Source organism: Entelurus aequoreus, linkage group LG07 (genome assembly GCF_033978785.1).
Source record: "Entelurus aequoreus isolate RoL-2023_Sb linkage group LG07, RoL_Eaeq_v1.1, whole genome shotgun sequence".
In the NCBI taxonomy this organism is placed as follows: domain Eukaryota; kingdom Metazoa; phylum Chordata; class Actinopteri; order Syngnathiformes; family Syngnathidae; genus Entelurus; species Entelurus aequoreus.
Window position 1 is genome coordinate 83,530,372 of NC_084737.1, and position 18,630 is coordinate 83,549,001.

General features: G+C 36.2%; 1 protein-coding gene across 3 annotated transcripts in view; it reads right to left on the minus strand.

Annotated features, from left to right (window-relative positions):
• Nucleotides 1-18,630, minus strand: part of tns2a (tensin 2a) — a 175,144-nt gene that overhangs the window by 49,638 nt on the left and 106,876 nt on the right. For all 3 annotated transcript variants that reach the window (XM_062054651.1, XM_062054650.1, XM_062054652.1), the window contains exons 4-9: nt 14,853-14,891; nt 14,396-14,437; nt 13,834-13,883; nt 13,559-13,742; nt 5,106-5,156; nt 4,911-5,033 (exon numbers count right to left, since the gene is read on the minus strand). In XM_062054651.1, coding sequence (XP_061910635.1) covers nt 4,911-5,033; nt 5,106-5,156; nt 13,559-13,742; nt 13,834-13,883; nt 14,396-14,437; nt 14,853-14,891 — 489 coding nt within the window. The remainder of the gene's footprint in view (nt 1-4,910; nt 5,034-5,105; nt 5,157-13,558; nt 13,743-13,833; nt 13,884-14,395; nt 14,438-14,852; nt 14,892-18,630) is intronic.

Here is an 18,630-nt window from a genome sequence, read left to right on the forward strand (position 1 = left end):
GGTACCTGCTGATCTGTATTTGGGATCTGCATAAATCCTGAAAAATTGGGCGCGTCCGCCTTTGTAATCAGTGGCGACAATGCAGTCGATAAGCTTCTTCTTTTTCTCTATCTTCTTGTTATCTATCTTGTTATTCATCCTCCGCTGTTGCCATTTCTAATATAAAGTAGTGTAAAGTTCTTACTTATATCCGTCAGTAAACTCGCCATGAAAGCGCTAAAACATACCGGTGTAGTGAGTTGACATTATTCACCCGAGGAACTTTAGTTATTAGAGAGTTCCGGTCGGACGGTTATTGTTGTTGTTGTTGTTGTTGTTGTTGTTGTTGTTGGCCTTCATGAAGTCATGTTGATTGTGATGTGCAGTCCTAGTCTCAGGAACATTTGAGGATATTAGGCCGCTCCTTGATCATCCCAGCTCTAATGATGCAGCTCTCCCCCGTGATGTTTTCTTCCAAACATTGTGACGCATTCCAAGAACATTCCAGCATCAAATTCCTAATGTGACCCCCCCCCCCTTCCGGACATCAGGAAGTAGGCTGCTCCGCTTCACAGTGAGCACAAATTAAAGCTCGTTAGGCAGGAGTGTAACTCTCAATGGACGACTTCTGCCTCCTTTCTAGCCTAAATGACAGGAATTCTTGTATGTGTCTATTCTTGTATGTGTCTATTCTTGTATGTGTCTATTCTTGTATGTGTCTATTCTTGTATGTGTCTATTCTTGTATGTGTCTATTCTTGTATGTGTCTATTCTTGTATGTGTCTATTCTTGTATGTGTCTATTCTTGTATGTGTATATTCTTGTATGTGTCTATTCTTGTATGTGTCTATTCTTGTATGTGTCTATTCTTGTATGTGTCTATTCTTGTATGTGTCTATTCTTGTATGTGTCTATTCTTGTATGTGTCTATTCTTGTATGTGTCTATTCTTGTATGTGTCTATTCTTGTATGTGTCTATTCTTGTATGTGTCTATTCTTGTATGTGTCTATTCTTGTATGTGTATATTCTTGTATGTGTCTATTCTTGTATGTGTCTATTCTTGTATGTGTCTATTCTTGTATGTGTCTGTTCTTGTATGTGTCTATTCTTGTATGTGTCTATTCTTGTATGTGTCTATTCTTGTATGTGTCTATTCTTGTATGTGTCTGTTCTTGTATGTGTCTATTCTTGTATGTGTCTATTCTTGTATGTGTCTATTCTTGTATGTGTCTATTCTTGTATGTGTCTGTTCTTGTATGTGTCTATTCTTGTATGTGTCTATTCTTGTATGTGTCTGTTCTTGTATGTGTCTATTCTTGTATGTGTCTATTCTTGTATGTGTCTATTCTTGTATGTGTCTGTTCTTGTATGTGTCTATTCTTGTATGTGTCTATTCTTGTATGTGTCTATTCTTGTATGTGTCTATTCTTGTATGTGTCTGTTCTTGTATGTGTCTGTTCTTGTATGTGTCTATTCTTGTATGTGTCTATTCTTGTATGTGTCTATTCTTGTATGTGTCTGTTCTTGTATGTGTCTATTCTTGTATGTGTCTATTCTTGTATGTGTCTATTCTTGTATGTGTCTGTTCTTGTATGTGTCTATTCTTGTATGTGTCTATTCTTGTATGTGTCCATTCTTGTATGTGTCTATTCTTGTATGTGTCTATTCTTGTATGTGTCTGTTCTTGTATGTGTCTATTCTTGTATGTGTCTATTCTTGTATGTGTCTATTCTTGTATGTGTCTGTTCTTGTATGTGTCTGTTCTTGTATGTGTCTATTCTTGTATGTGTCTATTCTTGTATGTGTCTATTCTTGTATGTGTCTGTTCTTGTATGTGTCTATTCTTGTATGTGTCTATTCTTGTATGTGTCTATTCTTGTATGTGTCTGTTCTTGTATGTGTCTATTCTTGTATGTGTCTATTCTTGTATGTGTCTATTCTTGTATGTGTCTGTTCTTGTATGTGTCTATTCTTGTATGTGTCTATTCTTGTATGTGTCCATTCTTGTATGTGTCTATTCTTGTATGTGTCTATTCTTGTATGTGTCTGTTCTTGTATGTGTCTATTCTTGTATGTGTCTATTCTTGTATGTGTCTATTCGTGTATGTGTCTATTCTTGTATGTGTCTATTCTTGTATGTGTCTATTCTTGTATGTGTCTATTCTTGTATGTGTCTGTTCTTGTATGTGTCTATTCTTGTATGTGTCTGTTCTTGTATGTGTCTATTCTTGTATGTGTCTGTTCTTGTATGTGTCTATTCTTGTATGTGTCTATTCTTGTATGTGTCTATTCTTGTATGTGTCTATTCTTGTATGTGTCTATTCTTGTATGTGTCTGTTCTTGTATGTGTCTATTCTTGTATGTGTATTCTTGTATGTGTCTATTCTTGTATGTGTCTATTCTTGTATGTGTCTATTCTTGTATGTGTCTGTTCCGGAGGTTTTTTTCAGGATGGAAATTCCCGCTGACTAAAACCGTTAAAATCCTGACCTCCTGTTTGCATTATGTGATGTGTTTATGCAATTGCACTATGAACATACTGTACATACAGTACACCCACATGAACATACTGTACATACAGTGCATCCACATGAACATACTGTACATTGAACATACTGTACATACAGTGCACCCACATGAACATACTGTACATACAGTGCACCCACATGAACATACTGTACATTGAACATACTGTACATACAGTGCACCCACATGAACATACTGTACATTGAACATACTGTACATACAGTGCACCCACATGAACATACTGTACATACAGTGCACCCACATGAACATACTGTACATTGAACATACTGTACATACAGTGCACCCACATGAACATACTGTACATACAGTGCATACACATGAACATACTGTACATACAGTGCACCCACATGAACATACTGTACATACAGTGCACCCAGATGAACATACTGTACATACAGTGCATCCAGATGAACATACTGTACATACAGTGCATCCACATGAACATACTGTACATACAGTGCACCCACATGAACATACTGTACATACAGTGCATCCACATGAACATACTGTACATTGAACATACTGTACATACAGTGCACCCACATGAACATACTGTACATTGAACATACTGTACATACAGTGCACCCACATGAACATACTGTACATACAGTGCACCCACATGAACATACTGTACATTGAACATACTGTACATACAGTGCACCCACATGAACATACTGTACATACAGTGCACCCACATGAACATACTGTACATACAGTGCACCCAGATGAACATACTGTACATACAGTGCATCCAGATAAACATAATGTACATACAGTGCACCCACATGAACATACTGTACATACAGTGCATCTGGAAAGTATTCACAGCGCCTCACCTTTCCCACATTTTGTTAGGTTACAGCTAGAGATGTCCGATAATGCCTGCCGATAATATCGGCCGACAAATGCTTTAAAATGTAATATCGGAACATATCGGTATCGTTTTTTTAATTAAAGGTATCGTTGTTTTTTTTTTGTTTTATTAAATCCACATAAAAAACACAAGATACACTTACAATTAGTGCACCATCCCAAAAAACCTCCCTCCGCCATTCACACTCATTCACACAAAAGGGTTGTTTCTTTCTGTTATTAATATTCTGGTTCCTACATTATATATCAATATATATCAATACAGTCTGCAAGGGATACAGTCCGTAAGCACACATGATTGTGCGTGCTGCTGCTCCACTAATAGTACTAACCTTTAACACTTCATTTTACTCATTTTCATTCATTACTAGTTTCTATGTAACTGTTTTTATATTGTTTTACTTTCTTTTTTATTCAAGGAAATGTTTTTAATTAATTTATCTTATTTTATTTGATTCATTTTTTTAAAAAGTACCTTATCTTCACCATACCTGGTTGTCCAAATTAGGCATAATAATGTGTTAATTCCACGACTGAATATATCGGTAGCGGTTGATATCGGTATCGGTAATTAAAGAGTTGGACAATATCGGAATATCGGATATCGGCAAAAAGCCATTATCGGACATCCCTAGTTACAGCCTTATTCCAAAATGAAAAAAAAAAAAAAATCCCTCAAAATCCTACACACAATACCCCATAATGACATTCTGAAGCTTAAAAAAAAAGGTTTGCAAATGTTTTAAAAAAACAAAACAAAACATGTGTCAAACTCATGATTTGGCTCGCCACACTGCAAAAAGTCACTGTTCAAAAACAAGAAAAAAAAATACAAAAATGAGGGGTATTTTATTTGAACTAAGCAAAATTATCTGCCAATAGAACGAGAAAATTTGGCGTGTCAAGACTTTCCAAAACAAGTCAAATTAGCTAACCTCAATGAACACAAAATAGCTTAAAATAAGTATATTCTCACTAATAACAAGTGTACTACTATATGAGTACGTGTTTTCTATTGTTTCATTGAGAATAAAACAGCAAAGTCCATTTGGCTGTCATCTGTTTTAATTATGAGACACAATTGTGTCAAAATCATGATTTTTTTTTTTCATGCTTGAAATAAGAAATGATGACTTTAAAAAAGTAGTTTTATACTTGTGAGTGTTGATGACACAGCTTTGCAACACTTGATATTCTAGTTTCAAGCATGTTTTACTCAATATAGCTCATCAAATCTCAGCTGTAATATCTTACTGACATCATTTAGGAGCAAAACACTTAAAACAAGTAAAACACTCTAACATCAAATCTGCTTAGATGTATTGTATTGGATTGTAGATGTATATAGTTTACAGTATAAATAAAGACATATAGTATAATTAATACGCACAATACAAAGCAGAATTGGTCTGATCCTCCATTCACCAACAACATTCCCACACATCTGCCGGCTTCCAAGTCTGGGAAACTTCCCGTAGGGGGGAGAAAAAAAGGGCCCCTGAACTCTGACCTTGCAGTGCAGGACCACCACGTGCTGCGGGTCGGAGGTCAGCCACGTCTCCATGGACTTGCATATGGCGCAGATCTTGTCCAGCGGCGGGGCGTGGAGGTCGGGCCAGCCGAAGTCGTGGACCTGGTGTGGCACCGCTGCGGGTCAGGCAACTGGGAAGGTAATGGGCGAGCAAACGCAAGGAGAAGCGCTTACCTTTGGGTTCAGTCGACTCATGTCGTGACGCCTTTCGGAGAGATTGAGGAGCTGGAAGACAGGAAATGATCCATCTGTGAAAACTGATCAACAATATCTTTGGAAAAGATCAACTTTGGAGTAGAGATGCAACAACTAATCGATTAAAATCGATTATGAAAATAGTTGCCGATTCATTTAGTCATCAATTCGTTGGATCTATGGTATGCGCATGCGCAGAGGCTACTTTTGTATTTTTTTTTTTATAAACCTTTATTTATAAATTGCAACATGTGCAAACAGCTGAGAAACAATAATCAAAATAAGTATGGTGCCAGTATGTTGTTTTTTCAATAAAATACTGGATAGGATAGAAATGTAGTTTGTCCAAAAAAAAAAAAAAAAAAAGTAGTTGGTCTCTTTTATCCGATTATTAATCGATTTTTTTTTTTTAATTTAAATTTTTTTTAAATTTTTTTTTTAATAAACCTTTATTTATAAACTGCAACATGTACAAACAGCTGAGAAACAATAATCAAAATAAGTATGGTGCCAGTATGTTGTTTTTTCAATAAAATACTGGAAAGGATAGAAATGTAGTTTGTCCAAAAAAAAAAAAAAAAAAGTAGTTGGTCTCTTTTATCCGATTATTAATCGATTTTTTTTTTTTTGTTTAATTTTTTTTTTTTTTTTTTTTTTTAATAAACCTTTATTTATAAACTGCAACATGTACAAACAGCTGAGAAACAATAATCAAAATAAGTATGGTGCCAGTATGCTGTTTTTTTTCAATAAAATACTGGAAAGGATAGAAATGTAGTTGGTCTCTTTTATCCGATTATTAATCAATTTTTTTTTTTTAAATTTAAATTATTATTATTATTTTTTTAATAAACCTTTATTTATAAACTGCAACATGTACAAACAGCTGAGAAACAATAATCAAAATAAGTATGGTGCCAGTATGCTGATTTTTTTCAATAAAATACTGGAAAGGATAGAAATGTAGTTTGTCCAAAAAAAAAAAAAAAAAAAAAGTAGTTGGTCTCTTTTATCCGATTATTAATCTTTTTTCTTTTTTTTTTAAATTTAAAATGTTTGTTTTGTTTTTTTAATAAACCTTTATTTATAAACTGCAACATGTACAAACAGCTGAGAAACAATAATCAAAATAAGTATGGTGCCAGTATGCTGTTTTTTTTCAATAAAATACTGGATAGGATAGAAATGTAGTTTGTCCAAAAAAAAAAAAAAAAAAAAGTAGTTGGTCTCTTTTATCCGATTATTAATCTTTTTTCTTTTTTTTTTAAATTTAAAATGTTTGTTTTGTTTTTTTAATAAACCTTTATTTATAAACTGCAACATGTACAAACAGCTGAGAAACAATAATCAAAATAAGTATGGTGCCAGTATGCTGATTTTTTTCAATAAAATACTGGAAAGGATAGAAATGTAGTTTGTCCAAAAAAAAAAAAAAAAAAAAAGTAGTTGGTCTCTTTTATCCGATTATTAATCTTTTTTCTTTTTTTTTTAAATTTAAAATGTTTGTTTTGTTTTTTTAATAAACCTTTATTTATAAACTGCAACATGTACAAACAGCTGAGAAACAATAATCAAAATAAGTATGGTGCCAGTATGCTGTTTTTTTTCAATAAAATACTGGATAGGATAGAAATGTAGTTTGTCCAAAAAAAAAAAAAAAAAAAGTAGTTGGTCTCTTTTATCCGATTATTAATCGATTTTTTTTTTTTAATTTAAATTTTTTTTTTAATTTTTTTTTAATAAACCTTTATTTATAAACTGCAACATGTACAAACAGCTGAGAAACAATAATCAAAATAAGTATGGTGCCAGTATGCTGTTTTTTTTCAATAAAATACTGGATAGGATAGAAATGTAGTTTGTCCAAAAAAAAAAAAAAAAAAGTAGTTGGTCTCTTTTATCCGATTATTAATCGATTTTTTTTTTTTTATTTAAATTTTTTTTTTAATTTTTTTTTAATAAACCTTTATTTATAAACTGCAACATGTACAAACAGCTGAGAAACAATAATCAAAATAAGTATGGTGCCAGTATGCTGTTTTTTTTCAATAAAATACTGGATAGGATAGAAATGTAGTTTGTCCAAAAAAAAAAAAAAAAAAGTAGTTGGTGTCTTTTATCCGATTATTAATCGATTTATTTTTTTTTATTTAAATTTTTTTTTAAATTTTTTTTTAATAAACCTTTATTTATAAACTGCAACATGTACAAACAGCTGAGAAACAATAATCAAAATAAGTATGGTGCCAGTATGCTGATTTTTTTCCCAATAAAATACTGGAAAGGATAGAAATGTAGTTTGTCCAAAAAAAAAAAAAAAAAAAAAAGTAGTTGGTCTCTTTTATCCGATTATTAATCTTTTTTTTTTATTTTTATTTAAATTATTATTTTTTTAATAAACCTTTATTTATAAACTGCAACATGTACAAACAGCTGAGAAACAATAATCAAAATAAGTATGGTGCCAGTATGCTGTTTTTTTTTTTCAATAAAATACTGGAAAGGATAGAAATGTAGTTTGTCCAAAAAAAAAACAAAAAAAAAAGTAGTTGGTCTCTTTTATCCGATTATTAATCTTTTTTCTTTTTTTTTAATTTAAATTTTTTTTAATTTTTTTTTTAATAAACCTTTATTTATAAATTGCAACATGTACAAACAGCTGAGAAACAATAATCAAAATAAGTATGGTGCCAGTATGCTGATTTTTTTCAATAAAATACTGGAAAGGATAGAAATGTAGTTTGTCCAAAAAAAAAAAAAAAAAAAAGTAGTTGGTCTCTTTTATCCGATTATTAATCTTTTTTCTTTTTTTTTTAAATTTAAAATGTTTGTTTTGTTTTTTTAATAAACCTTTATTTATAAACTGCAACATGTACAAACAGCTGAGAAACAATAATCAAAATAAGTATGGTGCCAGTATGCTGTTTTTTTTCAATAAAATACTGGATAGGATAGAAATGTAGTTTGTCCAAAAAAAAAAAAAAAAAAAGTAGTTGGTCTCTTTTATCCGATTATTAATCGATTTTTTTTTTTTTATTTAAATTTTTTTTAAATTTTTTTTTTAATAAACCTTTATTTATAAACTGCAACATGTACAAACAGCTGAGAAACAATAATCAAAATAAGTATGGTGCCAGTATGCTGTTTTTTTTCAATAAAATACTGGATAGGATAGAAATGTAGTTTGTCCAAAAAAAAAAAAAAAAAAGTAGTTGGTCTCTTTTATCCGATTATTAATCGATTTATTTTTTTTTATTTAAATTTTTTTTAAAAATTTTTTTTAATAAACCTTTATTTATAAACTGCAACATGTACAAACAGCTGAGAAACAATAATCAAAATAAGTATGGTGCCAGTATGCTGATTTTTTTCCCAATAAAATACTGGAAAGGATAGAAATGTAGTTTGTCCAAAAAAAAAACAAACAAAAAAAGTAGTTGGTCTCTTTTATCCGATTATTAATCTTTTTTTTTTTTTTTTATTTAAATTATTATTTTTTTAATAAACCTTTATTTATAAACTGCAACATGTACAAACAGCTGAGAAACAATAATCAAAATAAGTATGGTGCCAGTATGCTGTTTTTTTTTTTTCAATAAAATACTGGAAAGGATAGAAATGTAGTTTGTCCAAAAAAAAAACAAAAAAAAAAGTAGTTGGTCTCTTTTATCCGATTATTAATCTTTTTTCTTTTTTTTTAATTTAAATTTTTTTTAATTTTTTTTTTAATAAACCTTTATTTATAAATTGCAACATGTACAAACAGCTGAGAAACAATAATCAAAATAAGTATGGTGCCAGTATGCTGTTTTTTTTTTCAATAAAATACTGGAAAGGATAGAAATGTAGTTTGTCTCTTTTATCCGATTATTAATCGATTAATCGAAGTAATAATCGACAGATTCATCGATTATCAAATTAGTTGTTAGTTGCAGGCCTACTTTTGATAGATCTCATTTGACTGTGGCGAGTGAATGTTAAATGGGGCGGTATAGCTCGGTTGGCAACTTGAGGGTTCCAGGTTCGATCCCCGCTTCCGCCATCCTCGTCCCTGCCGTTGTGTCCTTGGGCAAGACACTTTACCCACCTTCACCCGGTGCCACCCACACTGGTTTAAATGTAACTTAGATGTTGGGTTTCACTATGTAAAGTGCTTTGAGTCACTAGAGAAAAGCGCTATATAAATATAATTCACTTCACAATGTTATTCATTCATTTTCTATAGCAGGCCTTCTCTTCACCAAGTGCCATCATAATGAGCAATATTACAATGTGGTAGCATAGTAGGCCTAGGTATTCATTAAAAACAAGTACATGTATTGTTTATGGCACAGTTTGAACAGTAACACTGTGTTTGAATATAGGAAAATAAAACACTGGATGGAGCCTGCATACCTAAGATCCCTGCTCTATAGTGATTGTCCTCATGAGGGTCACAGAGAGCTGGAGTCTATCCCAGCTGCATTTTGGGAACATTCTCTTGCCAGTCAAATCATAGACTGTCCTGTCTCTATAGCAATTGTCCTCATTCAGATCACAGGTATGCTGGAACCTATCCCAGCTTTACTTTTACAACTCCCTGGATTGCTTGTCAATCAGATTGTATGGCACATGTGGACAAACCGTCTACAGTGATTTTACCCTTATAGGGGTCACGGGTGAGCTGGAGCCTATCACAGCTGCATTTTGAGTGCACACTAGGCTGTTTGACAGTCAATTATGGGGAACATGTAGACAATTAACAACCCATTCATCACAATGCTATAGCGATTGTCCTCATTAGGGTGACAGGTGAGCTGGAGCCTATCCCAGCTTTATTTGGAGAGCACCCCAGATTGCTTGCCAGTCATATCATAGGGCACTAATAGACAGACGACCATCCATTTTGTATAATGACTGTCCTCATTAGGGTCACGTGTGAGCTGGAGCCTATCACAGCTGCATTTTGAGTACACACTAGGCTGTTTGACAGTCAAGTATGGGAAACATGTAGACAATTAACAACCCATTCATCAAAATTATATCGCGATTGTCCTCATTAGGGTGACAGGTGAGCTGGAGCCTATCCCAGCTTTATTTTGAGAACACCCCATATTGCTTGCCAGTCACATCATAGGGCACAGAGACAAACGTCCATCCATTTTCTACAGCGATTGTCCTCTTTAGAGTCACAGGTGAGCTGGAGCCTATCCCAGCTGCATTTATAGAACACCCCCGTCTGCTTGCCAATTAATCATAGGACACATAAACAGACAACCATCCATCCATCCATTTTCTATAGCGATTTTCCTCATGAGTGTCACAGGTAAGCTGGAGCCTATCCCAGCTGACCTTTGACTGAGATGTGGACTTGGACTGCTTGCCAGTCAAACTGTATGACACATATAGACAAAAATCCATCCATCCGTATTCCTACAGCACATGTCCTAAGAGTCACAGGTGAGCTGAAGCCCATCACAGCTGCAATTTGAGAACAAACTCGTCTGTTTGGCAGTTAATTAAGGGGGACATGTAGACAATTAACAATCCATTCATCAAAATGCTATAGCGATTGTCCTTATTAGGGTGACAGGTGAGCTGGAGCCTATCCCAGCTTTATTTGGAGAACACCCCAGATTGCTTGCCAGTCATATCATAGGGCACTAATAGACAGACGACCATCCATTTTGTATAGTGACTGTCCTCATTAGGGTCACGTGTGAGCTGGAGCCTATCACAGCTGCATTTTGAGTACACACTAGGCTGTTTGACAGTCAAGTATGGGAAACATGTAGACAATTAACAACCCATTCATCAAAATGCTATAGCGATTGTCCTCATTAGGGTGACAGGTGAGCTGGAGCCTATCCCAGCTTTATTTTGAGAACACCCCATATTGCTTGCCAGTCATACCATAGGGCACATAGAGACAAACATCCATCCATTTCCTACAGCAACTGTCCTCTTTAGAGTCACAGGTGAGCTGGAGCCTATCCCAGCTGCATTTATAGAACACCCCCGTCTGCTTGCCAATTAATCATAGGACACATAAACAGACAACCATCCATCCATCCATTTTCTATAGCGATTTTCCTCATGAGTGTCACAGGTGAGCTGGAGCCTATCCCAGCTGCATTTATAGAACACCCCCGTCTGCTTGCCAATTAATCATAGGACCCATAAACAGACAACCATCCATCCATCCATTTTCTATAGCGATTTTCCTCATGAGTGTCACAGGTAAGCTGGAGCCTATCCCAGCTGACCTTTGACTGAGATGTGGACTTGGACTGCTTGCCAGTCAAACTGTATGACACATATAGACAAAAATCCATCCATCCGTATTTCTACAGCGCATGTCCTAAGAGTCACAGGTGAGCTGGAGCCTATCACAGCTGCAATTTGAGAACAAACTTGGCTGTTTGGCAGTTAATTAAGGGGGACATGTAGACAATTGACAATCCATTCATCAAAATTCTATTGCGATTGTCCTCATTAGGGTGACAGGTGAGCTGGAGCCTCTCCCAGCTTTATTTGGAGAACACCCCAGATTGCTTGCCAGTCAATCATAGGACACATATAGACAGACAACTATCCATTTTTTATAGTAATTGTCCTCATTAGGGTTACAGTTGAGCTGGAGCCTATCCCAGCTGCATTTTGAGTACACACAGGCTGTTTGGCAGTCAATTATGGGGAACATGTAGACAGACAAACATCCACTGGCTATAGCGATTGTCCTCATTAGAGTCACAGATTAGCTGGAACCTATCCCAGCTGCATTTATAGAACACCCCTGTCTGCTTGCCAGTCAATTATAGGACACATATAAACAGACAACCATTTATCCATTTTCTATAGCGGTTTTCCTCATTAGGGTCACAGGTGAGCTGGAGCCTATCCCAGCTGACCTTTGACTGAGATGTGGACCTGGACTGCGTGCCAGTCATACTGTATGGCACATATAGACAAACTATCATCCATCCTCTTTCTACAGCACATGTTCTAAGGGTCACAGGTGAGCTGGAGTCTACCCCAGCTTTATCTGGAGAACCGCTGGGATTGCTTGCCAGTCAAATCATAGTACACATGTAGACAGACAAACATCCACTGGCTATAGCGATTGTCCTCATTAGGGTCACAGGTGAGCTGGAACCTATCCCAGCTGCATTTATAGAACACCCCTGTCTGCTTGCCAGTCAATTATAGGACACATAACAACCATCCATCCATTTTCTATAGCGCTTTTCCTCATTAGGGTCACAGGTAAGCTGGAGCCTATCATAGGGCACATAGAGACAAACATCCATCCATTTCCTACAGCAACTGTCCTCTTTAGAGTCACAGGTGAGCTGGAACCTATCCCAGCTGCATTTATAGAACACCCTCTTCTGCTTGGCTGTCAATCATAGGACACATATAAACAGACAACCATCCATCCGTTTTCTATAGCGGTTTTCCTCATTAGGGTCACAGGTGAGCTGGAGCCTATCCCAGCTGACCTTTGACTGAGACGTGGACCTGGACTGCGTGCCAGTCATGCTGTACGGCACATACAAACAAACAACCATCCATCCATTTTCTACAGTGCATGTCCCAAGAGTCACAGATGAGCTGGAGCCTATCCCAGCCGCATTTTTTTAGTACACCCAGGGCTGCTTTAGGATAGGCTCCAGCTCATATGTGACCCTTTGAATATGTGCTGTAGAAAGAGGATGGATGATAGTTGGTCTATATGGGCCCAATGATTGACTGGAAAGCAGCCCTGTGCTTTCCAGTCAATCATTGGGCCCATATAGACCAACTATCATCCATCCTCTTTCTACAGCACATATTCAAAGGGTCACAGATGAGCTGGAGCCTATCCCAGCTGCATTTTTATTACACCCAGGATTGCTTTCCAGTCAATCATTGGGCCCATATAGACCAACTATCATCCATCCTCTTTCTACAGCACATATTCAAAGGGTCACAGATGAGCTGGAGCCTATCCCAGCTGCATTTTTATTACACCCAGGATTGCTTTCCAGTCAATCATTGGGCCCATATAGACCAACTATCATCCATCCTCTTTCTACAGCACATATTCAAAGGGTCACAGATGAGCTGGAGCCTATCCCAGCTGCATTTTTATTACACCCAGGACTGCTTTCCAGTCAATCATTGGGCCCATATAGACCAACTATCATCCATCCTCTTTCTACAGCACATATTCAAAGGGTCACAGATGAGCTGGAGCCTATCCCAGCTGCATTTTTATTACACCCAGGGCTGCTTTCCAGTCAATCATTGGGCCCATATAGACCAACTGTCATCCTTCCTGATTCTACAGCACATATTCAAAGGGTCACAGATGAGCTGGAGTCTACCCCAGGCCCCAAACAGGCAAACAACCATTCACACCTGAGCACAAATGCCTTTGTTGCGGGGCGGGTGTTCATCATTGTCCTCACCAAAAACTTGTCCTGATGCTTGGACTTGAGCATGGCGGCCACCTCCTTCAGGTTGAGCCGGTACCGCTGCTCTTCCAGCTTGGGCGGGAAGAAGACGGAGATGATCCTCTCCGTGATGTAGGTGAGGTCGAAGTCGTAGTGGCGCTCCATCACTCGCTCCATCACGCGGTCCACGCTGAAGCTCCTGCGCCAGCACACGAGGGGTTGATGAGAGAAGCCACGCCCACATTCCTGATGGGTCACGTGGTGAAATGAACCAATGAGACGACCTTTACCTTGGCAGGGTGTTCCTCTGCTTGGTGTACGTCAAAGACTTGGTGGAGCCCTGTGGAAAGGACGCAATGTAAACAATGTGAGCTGGAGCCTATCACAGCTGCATTTTGAGTACACACTAGGATGTTTGACAGTCAATTATGACCTGTATGGCTGTTGACCAAGTATGCATTGCATTCACTTGTGTGTGTGTGAAAAGCCGTAGATATTAAAGGCAGTGCCTTTAAGGTTTATTGGCGCTCTGTACTTCTCCCTACGGCCGTGTACACAGCGGCGTTTCAAAAAGTCATATATTTTACTTTTTGAAACCGATACCGATAATTTCCGATATCACTTTTTAAAGCATTTATCGGCTGATAATATCGGCAGTCCGATATTATCGGACATTGCTAATAAACATGTGTGGAAAACATACAAAAAACATTACCTCCAAGTAAAATGTATTTCTAAGCAACTAATTACCCATAATTCCTTGACCCTTTCCCTCGTGATTAGAAAACGGAATATCTACAACTTGAGCAACAGCACCCCCTTCAGGAAAAGGAGAGAAGATGAGACGCTCACCAAGTGTTGGGTGTTTCGAGATGGAGTGGTCCCTCTGCGGTGCTGGAGGCAAACAAGCAAAGACGTCAGCAAGAAGTGAAAATATGAAGGAGAAGGAGAAGCGGCTGTTTTGATGTCCAAAGAGAGGTGAAGAAGAGGAGGAAGGGGCAGGGAGCCAAAGGAGGGCATGCAGAGGAAGGAAAGGAAAGTTAATGAAACAAACAGACTCTCTAATGGATAAACAGCACTACTTCCTACACCATGTTTTTTCTTTTCACAACAGGAATGGTGCAGCTGAGCTCAAACTGCGCTGATCGAGGGATCGGCTTCCCAGAAGGAATTTGGGTATTCGGGTGGGGGTGGGGGGGTGTGGGGGGCTTTCAGTGGTTTGCAGAAAAGCGTATCTTGCAGCGAGCTACGAAAGGGATCCACTGAGGGTTTGAAGGAAAACAAAATATAGGAATGAAACAAGGCTTACCAGGTCATTGGCGGGAGCTGCGATACATGCTGTGGTCACCTAGAACACACACACAGGAAGCAGCACGTCAATACCAGACACACACATTTACCCTTTTTATTGGGGACGGCAAATTTTATTACACGCAAACACAGAACATTTGGAAGAATGAACCGAGACTCAGTCACTTTATTTGACTCCGGCCTCATGGCTGCGATGTGGACCGCTCTAGTTTCTTCTCAAATAAGCCACGGGCAACAAATCTGGCAGCTTTTTCTCATCTCGTTGAATATTTTTGGAGACTGACATGAACAACACGCGACTTGTGCTCGCTACCTTTTGTCCTGCTTGAAAACACTAAGCTAAAACTAACTAATAAGAAACATAATACGTTTGATTTGTACACTGCAAAAAGTGAAATCTAAGTAAGATTGAATATGTCAAATAAGGGTGATATTTGCTTACTTTCTGTCTGATAAGATCATTCTTCTCACTAAGCAGATTTTATGTTAGAGTGTTTTACTTGTTTTAAGTGTTTTGGTCCTGAATGATGTCAGTAAGATATTACAGCTGAGATTTGATGAGCTATATTGAGTAAAACATGCTTGAAACTAGAATATCAAGTGTTGCAAAGCTGTGTCATCAACACTCACAAGTAGAAAACTACTTTTTTAAAGTCATCATTTCTTATTTCAAGCATGAAAAAAAAAAATCATGACTTTGACACAATTGTGTCTCATAATTAAAACAGATGACAGCCAAATGGACTTTGCTGTTTTATTTTCAATGAAACAATAGAAAACACGTGCTCATATAGTAGTGCAGTTGGCACAGTACAGTAAACTGACAGTTAATATTTAAACATTTAACATTTCTAACTATTTGGAACAGAAATAGTTCATGCACATTCAGGTAAATTCTTCAAAATGACAATTAAAAAAAATGTGGCCGGGGGGCGGGCTGTATATATGCGCACTAATTGACTGAAAGAGCACGCACTTGGTGCGATGATGTCATGTTATCCATGGAAAAATGCATTTTTCGACCATATGATTTGCCTGAGCGGCTAGGAGACCCCGAGAGTAACAAGCGCTTGCCTTGTTGCCTTTCCATTAAAAACAATAAACTAGTTTTTAGTATAAGTTTGCTGGTTTCAAGAAATGTCATGCCGAGCGCATATCATTATGTCAAGATAATGGCACTAGCATTTACTTCATTTGAGAATATTTTTCAACATATTGAGCAAAAAGCTCTCTTTATTTTTTCTACCAAGAAAAGTGCACTTGTTATTAGTGAGAATATACTTATTTTAAGCTATTTTGGGGTTCATTGAGGTTAGCTAATTTGACTTGTTTTGGAAAGTCTTGACAAGCCAAATTTTCTTGTTCTATTGGCAGATAATTTTGCTTAGTTCAAGTAAAATAAAATAAAAATAAAATAAAATATATATATTTTTTTCTTGTTTTTGAACACTGACTTTTTGCAGTGTATTTGTACACTGCAAAAAGTCAGTGTTCAAAAACAATTTAAAAAAAAAAAAAAAAAAAAATAGGGGCATTTTACTTGAACTAAGGAAAATTGTCTGCCAATAGAACAAGAAAATTCTGCCTTTTTGCTCAATATGTTGAAAAATATTCTTAAATGAAGTAAATGCTAGTGCCATTATCTTGACAAAATGATATGCGCTCGGCATCATGATTTTTTTTTTCATGCTTGAAATAAGAAATGATTACTTTAAAAAAGTAGTTTTATACTTGTGAGTGTTTTACTCAATATAGCTCATCAAATCTCAGCTGTAATATCTTACTGAGATCATTTAGGACCAAAACCCTTAAAACAAGTAAAACACTCTAACATAAAATCTGCTTAGTGAGAAGAATGATCTTATCAGACAGAAAAGAAGCAAATATCACCCTTATTTGAGATATTTCATCTTACTAAGATTTCACTTTTTGCAGTGTAAATAGTGGCACAAACGCCAAATTGTTCGACTAATTTGTCAAATCTAAATAACTAATGACAAAATATACATGTTGTTTTGTTCGCTCTGTCAAGCACACCTTCGAAGTGAAAACCATTTCAGGGGACTACCTCTTGAAGCTCATGGAGAGAATGCCAAGAGTGTGCAATAATGACACAATAATCAGCGATCCTGTTCTGTCTCCCTGTAATGTTTGTCTGATCTTGAATGGGATTGTGCTGGAAATTTTAATTTCCCCTCGGGGATTAATTAAGAATTTCTGATTCTGATTCTGATAATGTGTGCAATAAAAAATGTGCAGTAATCCGAGCAAAGGGTGGCTATTTTGAAGAAACTAGAATATAAAACATGTTTTCAGTGATTCCACCTTTTTTTGTTAAGTACATACTATTTACATTAAATACATGACTATTTACATTGTAGATTGTCACTGAAGGCATCAAAACTATAACACCTCCATCCATCCAATTTCTACCGCCTGTCCCTTTCGGGGTGGCGGGGGGTGCTGGAGCCTATCTCAGCTGCATTCAGGCAGAAGGCAGGGTACACCCTTGACACCCTAACCCTATCCCTAACCCTACTATGACACCTGTGAAGTGAAAACCATTTGAGGTGACTACCTCTTGAAGCTCACCAAGAGAATGCCAAGAGTGCACAGTAAAAAAAAAATTCTATTTTTATGGTTAATTTACTTTAAATTTCTACTGTAATTTTTCTATTTTTTTAAATAGTTTATAAAACTGTAGAATTGAAGACATTATCTGTAAATAAACAATCCGCCTGTTATTTTAAGTAATATGCCAGTAATGACAAACTATGTATATTTCTTTTTTTTTTTTACAGAAAAATACCAAATTAATTATACATAGCATTTTCTGTTTTCTTAAATTACTTTCAAATTCATGTAAAATTACAGTAATTATCTTTCATTAGATATGTAGCTTGTTATATAAAAGTCTATGTCGATACTAACAATAAAGGTATTTTTCTGCAGAACTGTTTGCATTGTCACTTTATTAAAAAGGTGGTTGATCTTAACAATTCAGAAAAAATCTGTAAAATAATGGTATTTTTCTGTGGAACTGCCAGCATTGTCACTTCATTAAAGGTGTTTGATCATAATAATTTGGAAAAACTCTGTAGAATAAAGGTATTTTTCTGCAGAACTGTTTGCATCGTCACTTTATTAAAGGTGGTTGATTATGGTTTTGGTTTGGCAGCCGTAGCTGCCAGTAGATGACCGTTTTTTTACAGAATTTTTTTTTACAGTGTGTGCAAAGGGTGGCTATTTTGAAGAAACTAGAATATAAAAACATGTTTGCAGTTATTTGACCTTTTTTTCTTAAGTACATAACTCCACATGTGTTCATTCATAGTTTTGATGCCAATCTACAATAGTCATGAAAATAAAGAAAACGCATATAATGAGAAGGTGTGTCCAAACTTTTGGCCTGTACCGTATATATATATATACATATAGAGCATTATATAGTGGAGGTTTCTGTGGTTTATTCGTTATAAAGTGCTCAATACCGGGGTAGAGCGGAATATATGTTTGTGTTTTTTCCTGACCTAACGTATATTCCGCTCTACCCCCGGTATTGAGCACTTTATAACGGATAAACCACAGAAACCTCCACTATATTTTTGCTCCAATATATGACTTGCTGAGCACTTTTGAAAAGATCTACATCGGCTACTCCACCAAGAACATACCATTACCATCAAGGAAAGAATACCAGCAAAAACTGATTGAGAAGACGGAACAATTCTTGCGCTGGAAAGCCTTCTTATTTTTCAACCCAGACGCAGGAAGCG